Source organism: Camelina sativa, chromosome 3 (genome assembly GCF_030686135.1).
Source record: "Camelina sativa cultivar CO46 ecotype springtype chromosome 3, ASM3068613v1".
In the NCBI taxonomy this organism is placed as follows: domain Eukaryota; kingdom Viridiplantae; phylum Streptophyta; class Magnoliopsida; order Brassicales; family Brassicaceae; genus Camelina; species Camelina sativa.
Genome location: NC_141882.1, coordinates 7,747,854 through 7,763,084, shown reverse-complemented (window position 1 = coordinate 7,763,084; position 15,231 = coordinate 7,747,854). Strand labels below are relative to the sequence as shown.

Below are 15,231 nucleotides of genomic sequence, written 5' to 3'. Positions count from 1 at the left end.
ATTGTGAAAGAAACACGTGGATTTGTCTCATTCTTTTTACACTTTACTCCCCTGAAGCAACTTTACAAAAAAAAAGAAAAAAAAACACAGCTTTTATATTTGATGAGGCCGTACATGCAATGTGTATGTAAATGTACAAACTTACTTTGAAACTTAAAAAGCTTTACACTTGAATTCAAAACCGGTTTTCTTTTTTAACATTATAACTACCCGTCGTCTCCAGAGCAGCAAATAGCTGAGCAACATTCAAAGCAGGCAAGGCAAGCAATCGCAGTGAAGAGCTGCGTAAAGACAATGACACATTGATCATTGAGCTTAGTGCAGCATTGGACACAACACATGCAGCAACATTTGTTGCACAATGACACACAACAGCTCGAAGCAGCCTTGACAAACTTCTCAGCAGCATCAGGTGCTTTCTGTTCACCAAATCCTGGTGGAACATTCTCTCTGGTGGCTGTTTTATCACCAAATCCTATCCCAAGGCTTTGTAGCGGGATCGTTCTTGATATCATCTTCTGTTTCTCGCCATTGTTTGATGTCTGTTAATATATATATATATATATATATATATATATATGAGTCAATATGAATCTTATCTGGTCCTCAGAACAGTATTACGTTCAATGTGGCAGTTTTAGTTCATAACCTCTAGATATGCATCAATACAATACCTTTTTCTTTCCGGCAGTGTCGCTGGGTTTCAATTCTTCTGTGTGCTCTAATTGGATCATTATAGTATACTCGGATGGTACGCTGGTTTGGATGCTTAGTTTAGCAATCTGAGAAGAAAAAGATAAAGCAAATTGAAGAAGCAAATCCTGAAAAGGACAATTGAATATGTGTGAAATGTAGACAAACCTTCTCTTTTAGCTGTTTGTCTTCAGAGAACCATGCCTCAGCAGTAAGCAAGTCGATCACATTCTTTGCAAATACCTGAAAATATTTAGGGATTGACACTTAATGTAAACCTGGATATCTTTCTCAAAGAAAACCCCTTTGGGAATGATTATGAAAGGAAGGTGATCTTACTTTATCAAGAGGCATGTCTTTTGCACTTTGTACAGTCAAGTTTACAGAAAAGCTGCTCAAATCTCCTAGCAGACCTTTTGCTATCACATTCTCAGGGAACTTTCCTCGGTATCTTCCATATATCATCAATGGATTTGCAGACGTCAGATCCGGAATATTTGAGGGGTATACCTATTATTGTAGCCACAAGTAAACAATTTCAGTATTACAGATATCAACTTCATAGAATCCGAGGAAACAAAACAAAAATTCCAACAAAGTCAAGCAAGCAATCTTAGCACAGAGGCACACCTCAACTTCATCTAGACTCTGCAGAGGCTCAATTGTTATATTAACAAGAGCTGTGGATAAAGCCTTTGTAAACAGTTTGTCCAGTCGTTCCTCAATGTGATCTGTACAAAGGAAAATATTGTTTAGAAAACTATAGTACAGATTATAACAACTTTTATCCTTAAATTCACCAAACGCAGTCAAAGTTTCACCTGTATTATAAACTGATTCGTGCTGGCCCCTGGATAGATTTGCAAGCATTTGCAGGAAGTAGTGGTTACAGAACACACCTGAAAATAATTCAAAGAATCCACATATGAAAAGGTAAATCAAAAGATAATCCCGGTTATTTTACATGTAGACAAGTTTACCTAATCCAAAAGTGTGTATTCGTGGACACACTGATCCAGCACTAGCAAGATGTTTCTTCATTACATCACAAATGTGTCTCTCATCTTCAACAGACCCATCTGTTACGAAAACGATCATAGGAATAGAGCCACGAGTATTCGAAAGCATTTCAACAGCCTGGAAGTATTGAACGAAGTTGGCCAAATTAATGTCAGGACTCAATTTGAAGGGGTATAATCACCAAAGTGTTAAGGTACAAGGGAGTTGTGGAAATACCTTCTCTAGGGGAGGGAGCATGTTTGTACCATCTGCGATGACAAAGTTCTTGTTAATCCACTCAATGCCTCTTTCAACAGCATCAGGAGTGACCAACTCCATCGAAGTCGAAAACAGAGAAGTATCATCGCTGAAAGTGATAATATTGAAGGAATCTTCAGGATTAAGCTTTGATAGAGCTGTGGATATCGCATTGTTTACATCCTCGAGAGGTTTTCCAGTCATGCTTTTACTTATGTCAACAACAAATACTACCTCCCGCTTGAATGCCTGAAGTTGACAGAAAGAAACTTACGATTATAATGCAGTTGGCATTTACTGCACAGAAAATAAAAAAAGAGTTCAAAATCAAACCTTTGTTTTTTGTTGCTTTCCTGGAAAAAGATAGAAAGAACATATGTCTCTCTGATCAACATCGTGAGCAGGAGCAGATTGAAGGAATAGTCCACCAACTATACTACTTGAAGAGGCCTACGATTGGTCAAAAGAAAAAAAAGAAGCATAAGCACTCTTCACAACATTCAATGCAAGCCCAGTTGTCTAGGGCCTACGAGACGTCGAAGCAGCAACAGAGATTTAAAAGCACTAGTGAGAGAACTCATACCGTATAAGAAAAGCTAAAGTCTGTGTTGGACCACTTTAAAACATCAGCTTCATATGCAAACCTCAACTTCCCTGCACTCCGCAATTTTTCCTGTAATAGATGAAAGGAATAAGAGCTACAGAATAGAAACCAAAAGAAAAAAAAAAACCTGAAAGATGATGGGGCGTGTTCAGAAAAAGTATATAAAAGCAGACCTTAAGTTGATGACTGCATCCTTTGCAGAGAACTTCAGTTCCAGTACCAGCATTAACACTCAAATAAATCTTTTCCCTCTTGGAGATTTTCTTAACCGCAGGAGTCACATACTCAGGAAAGCTGAAAGGAATATCAAGAAAAAACTGCCCTTCATTATACGTCAACTTCTGAGACCAAGACATCTTGATAGAGAGGTTGGTACCTCCATCAACCTGAAAATAGATGGCAGATATAATAATCAGAAAAGAGGCCAAAAATACACACACACAAACACCATAAGAAAATTGCACATCACCTGTGGTATTGTAAGAGTGAATATGTTTGGTTTCAAGAAGCCTCCAGTTTCAGGATGTGCCGTTTTCTCAAATTCATTTTCATCGTCGGCTGTTATCAACTGAGTTGTGTAAGATTTTCTAGGAATCTCAACCTCAACACCTAGAATTGAACCCTGTTAGCCATACACTCTATTAGTAAGAGAACCAAAACTTTAAAGTGAAAACAAAAGGGCATCAATCAACATTGAAGAAAGAGATATCACCAAACCCCTTCATCAAATTGAGAGACGTAACCCTAATAGGGCTAATAGTGACACTAATCTAATAAATTACAAAAGAACAATCTCAAATTTTCCCGCAAAAAAACAAAAAAAAGACACAGACCTGTTCCCCCATGGGAATCGCGATTCGGCAATCACATCTCTTGCTTCCCATAACGCAGTGAACCCGCCACGATCCGGTGACGGTGACGATAGCGGTATCGAGGTAACAATCAACATCGAGCTCAATCGAATTCATCTGCAAAGGAATCAAAGCAGGTGGGTCGCACCTGCCGTGCACGTGAGGCTGATAGCTAGGTAAATCCGGGTTATCAACAATTCCCGGGTCGGGTATAACGGCGTAAACCATGGGAGCCGTAGGAAGGTAAGGCTGCGTCGTAGCCGATCTCTCCATCGGCGCAGGTGGTCTCGGAGCCGCGACGGCCCTGTCTTTCCCGAAATAAATCCGTTTCGCGAGTTTAAGCCCATCGTCCACCGCTCTAGCGAAATCCTCCGCCATCTTTCCCACTCAGACGGCGAAGAAACTCTTTTATTTTATTTTTGCTCGGTCTCTCTCTCTCTCTCTCTCTCTGCCTTCTCTATTCTCTTCTCTTTCCTAAAATTTTTCGGGAAAACAAAATGAAGCGATTCGGTTTCTTAGTTCTTCAGACAAATCAGAGAGAGTCTTTTTTGACTATTTTCCAGCGCATTTATTTTCTTGTCACTAAATAAAAACTTTATATTTATATAATCCATTCAAGTTAATGACCAAAGTGACCTTTTTCCTTTTCTGGCGCGATCGAGATCCAACGGTTGAGAGTCACTTAAGCATACCGACAAAGTGGCGCGAATCAGCTACATTTCTCATTTTGTTGCTGAGATCCGTGTGAACGAATCAGTTCTCTCCACGTGGTAGAAGAGAACGTGTTGGACCCGCGGAATTGTGGGTTGAAGCATCTGATTCGTACCTAGCCTTCAACGGTAAAATCTCTCATGGATGTTTGTGCGCTCTCACGCGACTTAGCCGTTGGCTCATGGCCTTTTCATGCACTTATGACTCATGTGTATTGTGGTTGTTGGCATCAGCGGTGGACGTATCACTTACACTTGCTTTTTGGCTGGATTACTCTTCGTTTGATTTTTTTAATTGGCTGTATTATTTCCTGATTTAGTATTCTGGTTGTATGTTCTAAAACAAATCAAAGACTTTATAATCTGATTATATGTCTGTGGAGGTATATGATAAATTAAATAAATGCTGGGATTGTTATACAATTGTAGAAATAGTTAACGTGGAGTTTTTAATAATCAATTGGTTGGATTACAAATTTGCAATCTAATTAAGTAAATTATTAATAATCAGTGATGATTGTCACCATATTGTAACCGTTTGGAAATTAAATACCAAATATCTCTTTTTATTATTCTCGGATGGGGTGACACAGACACACAACGACAAGTCATGGTCATTCGTTTAAAGAGGCTCCTTCGCAAAGTACAACCTAAAATATGTAGAAATTTAAATATTTTCCCATTGACTTTTGGTGAATTTCATGGACAAAAAGGATCTTTGATTTCATAAACATGGACCCTGTTACTTCACATTTTGTTGCCTTACCCTAGGGCAACTCATTAGTAGAGACTAGACAGATAAACCAATAAGGATCCCTATTTTTCAAACCTAGAAGATGGATATGACAAAGGCAAAAAGAGTGTTGTTAAGTGCAGAGAATATTTCTAGGCATTTACATTTCTTATGTGCTCCCCTTTCACCATACCCAAAGCTTGTAGCTCTCCCATTAACCTTTCATATTCACTTTTAGCGTTCTCGATCTCACTCCTTATATTCATGGCCTGCGCAGACAAATAAAAAAAAACCCCAATTGTATCACCACAAAATGAAGGTCGTTTTGTGCAATCATTTGACTCAAAATCACTGTCGAATCTTATTCAACCAGTCTATGGAGGAACTTATGACGACATAGGCCAATCTAGTATTTCTAATCAAATGATGTGATCGATGGAAATTACCAATCGCAATAAGCAACTTAAAAACCAATTAAAATAGATAGTTTACTAAAAAGACACAGGAGACAAGACTCATGAGAGATACTAAACTAGCTTCCATATATCTTATGTCTTTAGAGGAGGTTGGGATTAGGCAGGAACAACGGTGAGTCAAAACCACCAAAGCAAATGAAAGAAACAAGTACTCCAATAGGGTTGTTAATGTCGTACGGACGTACCTTGATTTCAAGGTTCTGACTTCGCACCTTGTGGTCCAAACATCTGAGTATAAGAATTATAATAAATTTTCTGGCAGAAATCACAAACAAATGCGGAAATTGGCAATATAAATTACATAATTTATCTTACTTTGCTCGGAGCTTCTTGTTTTTTTCCATCAACTTGACAGTTTCACTATCTTGTGACTGACTTGCAGATCCACGAATACACTTCACAGCATGTGAAAAGCCAATGAAGTTAGAGAAACGGAATGGGTAGAGATGCAGTTACAACCTAAAGTTACTATCATGCTTTCTACGTGGACACATGTGCGTGAGATATCACATAAGGGAAATGTCATATATATGTCAAACAGTGCTCACATGAAAATCTAGTCCGCAATTTCACAGATCATAGTTATATAACATGTAGGTATTGGGAACAGTCATGGGGTTAAACATGTTCAGCAGGAAATGAAAGAAAAGAAACATAACTTGAGGTACCTGTTCAACCCGATCCTGCCCCGGGACAGTAAAGCCATCATTCCCAACCTTTCTTTTTGACGCTGCGCTTGCAACAGAATTAGGATGTTCTTTCCTCTTCTCCAATAGCACTGCGATAATAATAAAACCATAAGTCAGCATCAGAGAGACTTTGGGAATGCTGGAAAGGGGAATATACAGTACAAAACGACGCCCAACAAAATGATTGTATGAAACTAACTCTTCCTTCCACATCATCACAATAATAGACAGACGCACTCGTAATCAGTTTGGACAAAGTGTGTCAGTTTTTCAGTAAGATATTTGATTATTTTATTTAGTAAGATATTGATTATTTTGTTCTCATTCTTAAGTAAGGAGATTAACTAGCTGCAAGTTGCAGTCACTCTATAGAGAATTCGCAGCACTATCATATTAATGATTCTTAAAATGAGCATAATCCTTGACCAATCCAGGTCAGACCGGGTAGCCTAATATTGTAACTCAAGTTTTGTTCTAGTCAAAGACCAACTACGATCCCACTTACATCATGGTTCAAGTTTTAGTAACATTTACCTGGCTCAGCTGAAACTCTAGGCAGTGATGCCAAATTTCCTTGAGGAAAAACTGCTTTGAAGCCTGGGGGAGGACTTATTGCTTGTCTACCGGCAGATTGAACATTTTGAGGTATCTGAAGACGAGGCTTCTTATTTACTTGATACCCAATCAACACACAATGGCAGCTCCTGTTAAAGATTTTCAATCACTTGAAATAGTAAGAAACGCTGGAAACTGATACAAGGCCAGTCCAGAGGTAATAGGGGAACGTTTAAAGACAAATCAGAGGACTGAAATCCCCAATATATCTTATGTGGTCTTCTACCATACACTAGGAAAACTCTGTATTATCTACTTTGGCGAGGGAATATATAAATGTAGCAACACAACAGCAACCAAAAAGACAAGGCTAAGGAAATTACCAATACTCCACTGTCATTTCCTTCAAACGGTTTTCAAGCTTCTGAAGAAGAACAGTTTTCTCGAAATCCTGCTTGTTATGGGTTGGCTCAACAAAATTAGCTTCTAGAACACCTGCAAACAGCATACAACTTAACATAAATTCACCCCTCAAAGAACTGTTCTAAAAACAACAATCAGTGTAAATCTAATGTTTAATTGATTTATCCATTTCGCAGTTTTTTACCAACAACCCCTCTTCCTCGACTGCTTGAATAATTTATGACCTGCCAAAATGGCTGAAAATAGCAAAACAATCAGACAAGGTCACAGTGTCACATAAGAGTATGTGTAGAATTTGTGATAGAAACTTGACGGATACTGAGTTTTTAACTGGTGCAAGAAAACTTTAACTATGTTCAGAAGATTTTTAAAAAAACACCTTTAAATCTGCATGCCACCATCAGTGTAGAGAGGTCTAACAACAAAAATTTAATTCAAATCCCAGTCTATACCCCACTCTATGATAATCCTTTTCTACTGAATGTGAACTAACATATTTAACATTTCAAAACTCACCATAATAAGGCGGTTTTTGTGATAAACGCAGAACCCATGAAGATTTACTTTGGGAGCTTCTTTCAGAAATCCAATCGTCGTTACAACTACAGCCTGATCATTGAACGCCGATTCAAATCATAATAATGAAAAAAGAGTAAGAAGTTTTTAAAAGAAGAAAAACAAAAGCCTTCAGATATTTTACGCACCTCTCCAGATCCAGCAGCTTGAGGCTTATACAAGATGTACTGCGGATGCATGAGATCGTCAGCAACATTATGATGTTCGACAACCTTACCACGCAAAATGATCTTGAACGTCTCAGGAATCCGCAAGTATAATATGGATAGGTAAACCTGCACAAAGGTATCAGCAGGGGGAAGAATTTCAGTTGCATGCCAGCTATCTAGTCTTAGTATACACACAGTTTACACATGTATTTTTTATATACAGTTGTCTGCAGCATTTTATAATCTGTGTCTATGTGTATTATGCATTGTCCAAGATTATTCATGAGTACATTCACACATACATTTATGATTCAATGTTCCCTACACATTATTGACCAAAAGAAATAGAAGCTCACACGAAGAGAGTACGAAAACCGGCTAGCAATATGATCATTCACAATCTTAGATCCAGTTTTTTTTATGCTGCCTTCAATGAAAATATCCTACAAAAGAAAAAATACGGAACAAAACAAGATCTCAATCAAATGATAATACATGGGATCGAAAAAAGATCAGATATAGGAAAGATCAAGAATTCACCTCTGCAACCGAATCAAAGTCTAGTTCCAATTTAGCATCACTGTTAAGCCACATGTTATAGATAATAACCTTTGTCCCATGTGGTCCAACGTCGTCAAACTGATACAAAAAAAAAGAAAATAAAATGTCACTGAAGAGAGGAACTTGGTAACATATTAGATAAAAGGAAAAACTTTATTAAATGGGGCAAACACAAGTGGAGAATAGACCAACATGAAGGAGCCTAATTTAAGCGCACACTAAAGTCTCCATTGAACTGCTCTAGTCTTATCTAAGCATTCATTCATCCATATCTATCCAAGAAATACGGAATTATGGAAATGGAGAACAGTCGTGCATGGCTTCACGGTTATGATCAAATTATTATATACAGAACTTAAAGCTCATCAAAAGCTTTTATCAATTGTGCGCCATGACAGGGAATATTGAAAGACCCCAAAATCTTTAAACCAAGTAACCAGTAAATATACAGACTGTAGACAACATGGGTTGCATGGATAAAATAAAAAGAAAAATAAAATAAAAAAGTTGGCCTTACCTGCTGCAAAAGTTCTGCCTCTGTTGAAAATGGAGACCATTCTAGTAGAATGGAGAGGCTGGATATAAAATGTTCTCGGTCTTGCAACGGCTTGAACTCGCCAGCTGATGCATTAAACTCGTAATCCAACTGAATATTAACAAGGCAACACGGTTAAATTATAGAAAAACAAGGTGCATTTATATGTGTGAAAGAGGGAGACTCACAATGGGAACAACTATTCTATCATTGCCAGTACGTGTCAGGTAAGTATAAGAAAGGAGCCCGATACTTTGTGTCAATGTTCTAGTCAGATGGAAAAGAAAACAATTAGCCAATATTCTCTTGTTCAGAAAGCAAATGTTTGGATGGAAAACTGTTAGAACATTGGCGCATAGGATAACCAACAATGACCACTCACTGGTTCTTTGAATGGCGGCTGAAAACAATGACATCTGCCCCAAGTCTCATTGTGCTAGTCTTGAAACCATTTCCATCTAAAGAATTATAACGAAGTGAAAGATGTAGAATCATCATTAACGATCTGAGCTTCAACATCATAACTATAGATATGGGATGCAGAATTACAATTAGAGATATAATTGCTAAGAGCATAAAGAGAAAGATTCATACATCTTCCAATGGCTGAATCTGATTTTTTATCTGAGAAGCCAAAACCCATGCAATTCCGCATTGCCTGAGGATCCATCCCACCACCATCATCTAAAATTTTTATGAGAGAAGATTAGAAAGTCTTTCTTTTGCATATTCCCTCTAGTAATTGGCACGAAACTTAATCCAAAAAATTCAATGCAAATACCTTGAATTAGCAATGCTGTTGTAGCATCCCTTGGATTTGTGGTTTTATCTACAATGACAAAAGTGGCCCCATTTTGGATCTATAGGGTGATGAAGATACAGAGCAATATTAATAAATTATCATCCAGAACTATTGAGATTATCTACATTTATTTAGGGCATACTTCCACCTTAATTTTAAAAATGACAGACTGGTGTCAGAAAGCGAAGCGCTCGGGTCCCAGAAGGGAGAGGTTCTCTATCAAGAATATAATTATACAAGTATTCAAGAATTTAAAGATTCAAAATTCAAAACATTTTCGGTTAAGAAGAGACATTAAGATATGTAGAAAGTAGAAACAAGGTTCAAAGAGCGAAGAGTATAATTGAAAATTATTTGCAGGAAAGAAGAAGCAGGTAGTAAGATTAAAGAGAAAGGACGCACCTCATCAACAGCATTGTCAAGCAGTTCTGCAACAGCTGCAAGAACCAAAGAAGTCTTGTTAAAACGCTTGAATAAGGTTTACTTAGCCACATATAAAAACGGGAAAATGATGATTATATAAGCATACCACCAAAAGCCCATTTATGTGAGGTAGCATTGGAGTGAAGAAACATAGGGTGCACATGAAGATAATTTTTTCCATCTGCAAAATATATGTCAAGAACTATAAGCAGAAAGCGTCCACATGTAAAGAGAAAAACCCTGGAACCAAGTCAAAGGAAACAATGTACTCTGGCGTGTATCACTCAAACGTCAAAACATTATAACCTCCAGAGACAAAGACCAACTCATCCAAGCAAAAGAGTAATAAATAGCTGATGATTAGAAATATATACTTGGCTGCTGTGACTTAGAACTCAATTCATCATTATAGCTTCCAGCTTTCCAGAATTGCCTACAAACAGGAGCTGGACATATGGTGGATGAAGAAGTGACACCAGCATCATCAGCTGGCGACCGGACCTGATCAACCACACTAGTGCTACTCTGACCGATCGATCCTCTATTTTCTTCAGAATCTTGAGGTAGATGATGTCCTTTGGAACCATGGCTTCTAGGTGATATGCTCTGAAGCATATTACCGCGCTCGGGTTTAACAACCACATCATCATGAGAAACGCTGATACTTCTATTGTAGCTCATCTTTGATTATCTAGAAGGAAGCAAATAACAAACGAATTATCAGAGATAATGACAAACACAGATCATAATTTACAGAATCCGTTGTTCTTGTGTGTATGTGCCCTAAGAAAATTTTCCAAAACCTCTCAATATGTAACAATCCCAGTAAGGAAACTCAGCTAAAACGACCTAGAAAGTAAAAATTAGGGGAATAACAAATCAGAGAAGATCTCCTCCGCTACGAAGGAATTGAAGTATACCTGAAAATTAGGCTCATGCAGAACGACAATTACTTCCTACTGTACAATGCGCGCGATATAAATAGAGAAGACGAAGATAGAGCAGAGAGATCGACGGACGGTACTTTTAGGGCTTCTCTCGGTACACCGATTATAATTCCGGTGTCACTTCGAACTAGCACTCTACTGTTGAATATAATTTTTTAATGCCGGCGTTGAGATAACGACGGAGATGAAAACCGGAGAATTAAGGAGTGAGGTCTTGGGTAAGGTTCCGGAACAATGTTCCGGTCAAATCAAAGACTCCTCGAGAAGAGAGAGAAAGTAATAAATAAAATTAATCGAAAAAAGAAAAGACAGAGAAAGAGAGAGTCGAATCTGAGGCGGTGGAGGGAGATAGAACGGAATCTGAGGAGGAGAGGTTGAGAGAATAGAGGAGGAGAGTGGGAAAAATTGGGGAAGGAAAGGGTTATAGTAGCTTCTCGTGGAAGGAGGTTGGGGAAGAAACATCTGGGTCCCAGCTAATGCTTATTTTATTTTTGACCCCAATAAATATTATAAACTTATTAACTTCCATATTTGTACAATATTAACATAAATTTTGATTAGTAATAATATTGTAACAGTCAGTATAATTTAGTGAATACTAGTATTTGTTTGTACTGGGGATTGCACAACACTAAGTAAATATCGATTTTAGAAGGAAAGAGTGAAGTTTGTTCTTTATTAACGATAGGAATGCGAGGTCGTCACTAAAACGAGTCAAGATCGTGCTCGTCAGTTCACAGGAGAACTAACGAGTGAGTCACGACGAGCTCGGAAGCTAACAGAAAATTATACAGAGAATAACAAGAGTCTTTAGACGCAAAGTATTGCTCTCGGGGTATTGTATGCGAGTCCTCCCTCTTTCTCCAGTGAGTACTGTTTCTTTATATAGTGGACTGTAGACCGAGGGTTTTCTAGGGTTCCCATCGTGAATTCCCGAGATTGCCCTTTACGGATTATTAATGACTTGCATCCGTTTTGGTCGGGCCGGAATCACGGAATTCGTCTTGTTGGGCCGAGTGGCATATTGGGGCGCAGCCCATGTCCAACAATAGTCCCCCCCTTAGTCCGGAGAGCATCAGTTTTCTGCGATCGGCGGGCATGCTTGATTTATTTGTAATATGCCTGCTCGGCGCAGATCGTCTCGGATTGCTTCTGGGAAATGAAATTGCTACATTAATTCTTCTACAATCTCTTTTGTAACTTCTTCTGAAATTTCTTCTGTAATTTCCAGATTCATTTTTCGAGAGACACTGGGAAAAATCCTTTGGTCTTTATTCTGAATGCGGTTTTCAATGATATCCCCGAAAAAGAGAAGAGAGTCGCGGATTGAGATGATGGATTTGACAGTAATTTTTCCATTTTATTTACTTATTTATGCACCTTCTTCCTTTCCATTTTCTTCACTTGCTCCTTCCTCTTCATAAAGGTAATTTCTTCTCTCTCTCATTTATTACTTTCATGCTTTTACTTCTTTCTTTCTCTACTTCTTTCTTTGGTAAATTGCATACCCAAAACCCTAGCCGCCGCCCGTCGATTATTCCTGCTTGCGAGGTCGCCAATGGTTGATCAGCCGGATCCGCCGTTGGTCGTCCGTCGAGTTGAGCTATCAGCGCCTAACGACCTTAGAGATTTCGGGGTCGGCCGGAGTGAGACCCAGCTCAGCGAGGAGATTCGAGTGGAGAGATCCGAGGTCGGCGGATCTGAGCTCGGTGGATCTGAGCTCGGCGAGTTCAGGGTTCGGCGGATTGCGAGGTTTCCTATGAGTGAGGCATTAGGTAGTCCCTCGGAGATTGACGCCGAGGTCGGCGGTCGAGTCGTTGGTGAGGTCGGCTCGAGGATTGGAGATTGGCATAGGGATATCGATCTCGACATGGAGAGCTGGCGGGCCGAGGTCGGCGACGATGGAATCCGGGATCCGGTGTTAGGTAGTTCTCGCGTGGTTGGGAGGGACCGGCGAGATGAGATCGAAAATGAAGATCTACGGAGTAATTCGAACGCGTTCGGCACTTCTTTTGGGATCGATATGGTCGGCGGGCCCGAGGTCGGCGTACCCGAGGTCGGCGTACCCGAGGTCGGCGTACCCGAGGTCGGCAGACCTATCGGTGGGTTTGATACTACAACCGCGAGGAATCATGAGGATAAGATCGATTTCGAGGGCGGAACAGTTGAGATGGGAGATCGGTGAGGAGGCATGAACGAGGTCGGTGGTTCCGGGACAGGCGGATTCAGTGGCCCAGAGCTCGGCGGTCATGGGATCGATGGTGAACTCAGCTGTGATGAGTTCGATGGAGCTCGGCGAACTTGTGAGCTCGGCATTGAAGAGTTTGGTGGCAAATCGCTGCTTGGCATAAACGCGGATTCGTCAGGTGGTAGTGAGCTCGGCATGGGGCATGTTCGGCTGAGAATTCGAAGCTCACAGGTTCATGAGACCGTGGTTGGTGCCGAGCTAAGTAAGCGGCTAGATGGGTCTCGTTCATGCGGAACTGGGGTCGGCATGGAGGATTTCGGAGGTCACATTGATAATTCTAATCGCGTTGATTCTGACGCTTACTCCGACGATGGCGATCTCGATCTTATGATGGGGGGTCGCGAGGTCGGCTCGCTTTGCAGGAAGGTTGGCCGACCTTCTACGAGTTCTCGTGTTCCCGCACGTGCGCGTGGTAAGAGTCTTACGGGGATCCGACGCGCTTTCACGAGGGAATCTGGTACTGGCTATAAGAATGCTTTCGATGACGTTGGTGTTGACATTGGAGCAGAGTGTGGAGATTTCGACAGTTTGGCCAACGACTACGATTTTGCTGATATTCTCGAATTCAGCGAGGATAGCGACAGTGGTTCTGGTGGGAGTCCTATGGACGTTGTCCCGGCCGAGGATACTGGTCCTCGTTCAGCTGTTTTGGGTCTTAGTGCGGCATCGATTGGTGCCAGTCTTTCAGCCGGTCCGGCCGATCTCGATCCTTCGTTGTGCACATCGGATACTATTGCCGAGATGATGCGGTGGTGTAAGATGCCCGAGGGTTTGGTTTTCCGATCTCCTAAAACCCACGAGCGTCCTTGGACGCCTCCAGCAGGTTTTATCGCCCTCTATGAGCATTATTTTACTGATTGCGGTCTTTGGTTTCCTCTGCCGGAGTTTTTGACGCGTTACTGCGCGAGGCGTAAGATAGCTATCTCTCAGCTTTCTATGGGAGGTATCCGCAACGCAGCTGGTTTGGCGATACTGGGTACCGATTGTGGCGTAGAGGTTGATGTACATTTCCTTGAGGAGGCTACCAGGTTTACGAAAGTTAGAGGTAGTCCGGGGTACTTTTATACTAGTGCTAAATCGGGTTATCAGATCGTCACTGGAGCTGAGAAGAAGATTCGTCATTGGCAGCGTTATTTTTTCTTTGTCAAGCTAGATGAGACTTCGGTTGACAACCTCGATATGTTTTACGCTACTGAGTGGAATATGGTTCCCGGTAGCTTTGCTGTTTCTTATCCTTACTTGTTGATTTTCTTTGATTGGCTTCTAACACTTATCTTGTTTTTGTTGTTGCTTGCAGAGCCTGTCGTTCGCTCGCGTGCTCATCCTCCAAGTTTTTTCGACAATCTCAGGAAGATCAGAGCGAGAGGGGCGATTGATTGGCTTTCGATTACTCAGAGATCTCGTGAGTTTCCTGCTTATTCTGTTGTATCGATTGTTGCTCTCCTCGGTGGTTATTGGGTCGTCACACTTTTGTTTTCCTTTTTACGTCTACCACGCTTAGGGATGGGAAAAGTTAACACTCGACTTCCTCGATACGCCGATCAGTTCAAGAAGGCCGTTGATGCTGGGTCTTCTTCGCGCGCTGCCGACACTGAAGTCGTTGACCCGTCAGCCGACGGAGATGTCAATCTGCGAGTTGCAGGAGATTTGAGATCGGCGGAGGTAGCCGCTACCTGCGCCGACAAAAGGGCTGCCAAGGTTCCTGCTGTCGTTCCGCGTGCGCAGAAGTCGCGTGGCGAGGCTTCTGATGCCCTAGCGATCGTCGCCGCTGATTCTGGACGTCCTACTCCATCGAGGAAGAGAGCTTCTCATGGTGGTTGCTCCCGATCCCGAATCGTCCAAGAGATCTAGGAGGGATGGCATACCGCGCGACACCACTGAGATTGATGATTCGTTCTCCTTTTCTTACAAGACAAAGGATGAGTTGTTTATCGACAACGCTACTGCTTGTGGTGAGCTTGCTAGCAAGGTTCGCGGCTCCTTCGACCCGCTTCCCTCT

At 40.9% G+C, this 15,231-nt stretch overlaps 2 protein-coding genes across 5 annotated transcripts; both read right to left on the bottom strand.

Annotated features, from left to right (window-relative positions):
* Window position 1: 1 nt before the first annotated feature.
* Window positions 2–3,989, bottom strand: LOC104776024 (uncharacterized). 2 transcript variants are annotated; one of them, XM_010500018.3, is made up of 13 exons: window positions 3,388–3,989; window positions 3,024–3,176; window positions 2,728–2,940; window positions 2,534–2,623; window positions 2,284–2,400; window positions 1,930–2,199; window positions 1,674–1,830; window positions 1,515–1,592; window positions 1,324–1,424; window positions 1,033–1,203; window positions 862–936; window positions 675–782; window positions 2–542 (listed from the first exon to the last, which is right to left on the bottom strand). In XM_010500018.3, the coding sequence occupies exons 1-13, from the start codon at window positions 3,781–3,783 to the stop codon at window positions 207–209; spliced, it is 2,265 nt and encodes a 754-aa protein (XP_010498320.1). In that variant the 5' UTR covers window positions 3,784–3,989; the 3' UTR covers window positions 2–206. The 2 variants fall into 2 exon arrangements, with proteins under 2 accessions (XP_010498320.1, XP_019099081.1); XM_019243536.2 differs by having other exon boundaries at window positions 2–518.
* Window positions 3,990–4,773: 784 nt separating this feature from the next.
* LOC104776023 (protein MICRORCHIDIA 6-like) lies at window positions 4,774–11,486 on the bottom strand. Of its 3 annotated transcripts, XM_087500816.1 has the most exons (21): window positions 10,958–11,381; window positions 10,412–10,728; window positions 10,144–10,218; window positions 10,017–10,051; window positions 9,763–9,830; window positions 9,594–9,672; window positions 9,407–9,496; window positions 9,195–9,270; window positions 9,001–9,079; window positions 8,795–8,923; window positions 8,257–8,355; window positions 8,073–8,159; window positions 7,696–7,842; window positions 7,508–7,600; window positions 7,176–7,227; window positions 6,952–7,063; window positions 6,548–6,717; window positions 5,993–6,102; window positions 5,640–5,719; window positions 5,510–5,552; window positions 4,774–5,117 (listed from the first exon to the last, which is right to left on the bottom strand). In XM_087500816.1, the coding sequence occupies exons 7-21, from the start codon at window positions 9,480–9,482 to the stop codon at window positions 5,001–5,003; spliced, it is 1,470 nt and encodes a 489-aa protein (XP_087356942.1). In that variant the 5' UTR covers window positions 9,483–9,496; window positions 9,594–9,672; window positions 9,763–9,830; window positions 10,017–10,051; window positions 10,144–10,218; window positions 10,412–10,728; window positions 10,958–11,381; the 3' UTR covers window positions 4,774–5,000. The 3 variants fall into 3 exon arrangements, with proteins under 3 accessions (XP_087356942.1, XP_010498319.2, XP_087356947.1); XM_010500017.3 differs by lacking the exon at window positions 9,763–9,830 and having other exon boundaries at window positions 10,958–11,486; XM_087500821.1 differs by lacking the exon at window positions 9,763–9,830 and having other exon boundaries at window positions 9,594–9,641; window positions 10,958–11,397.
* Window positions 11,487–15,231: the final 3,745 nt, after the last annotated feature.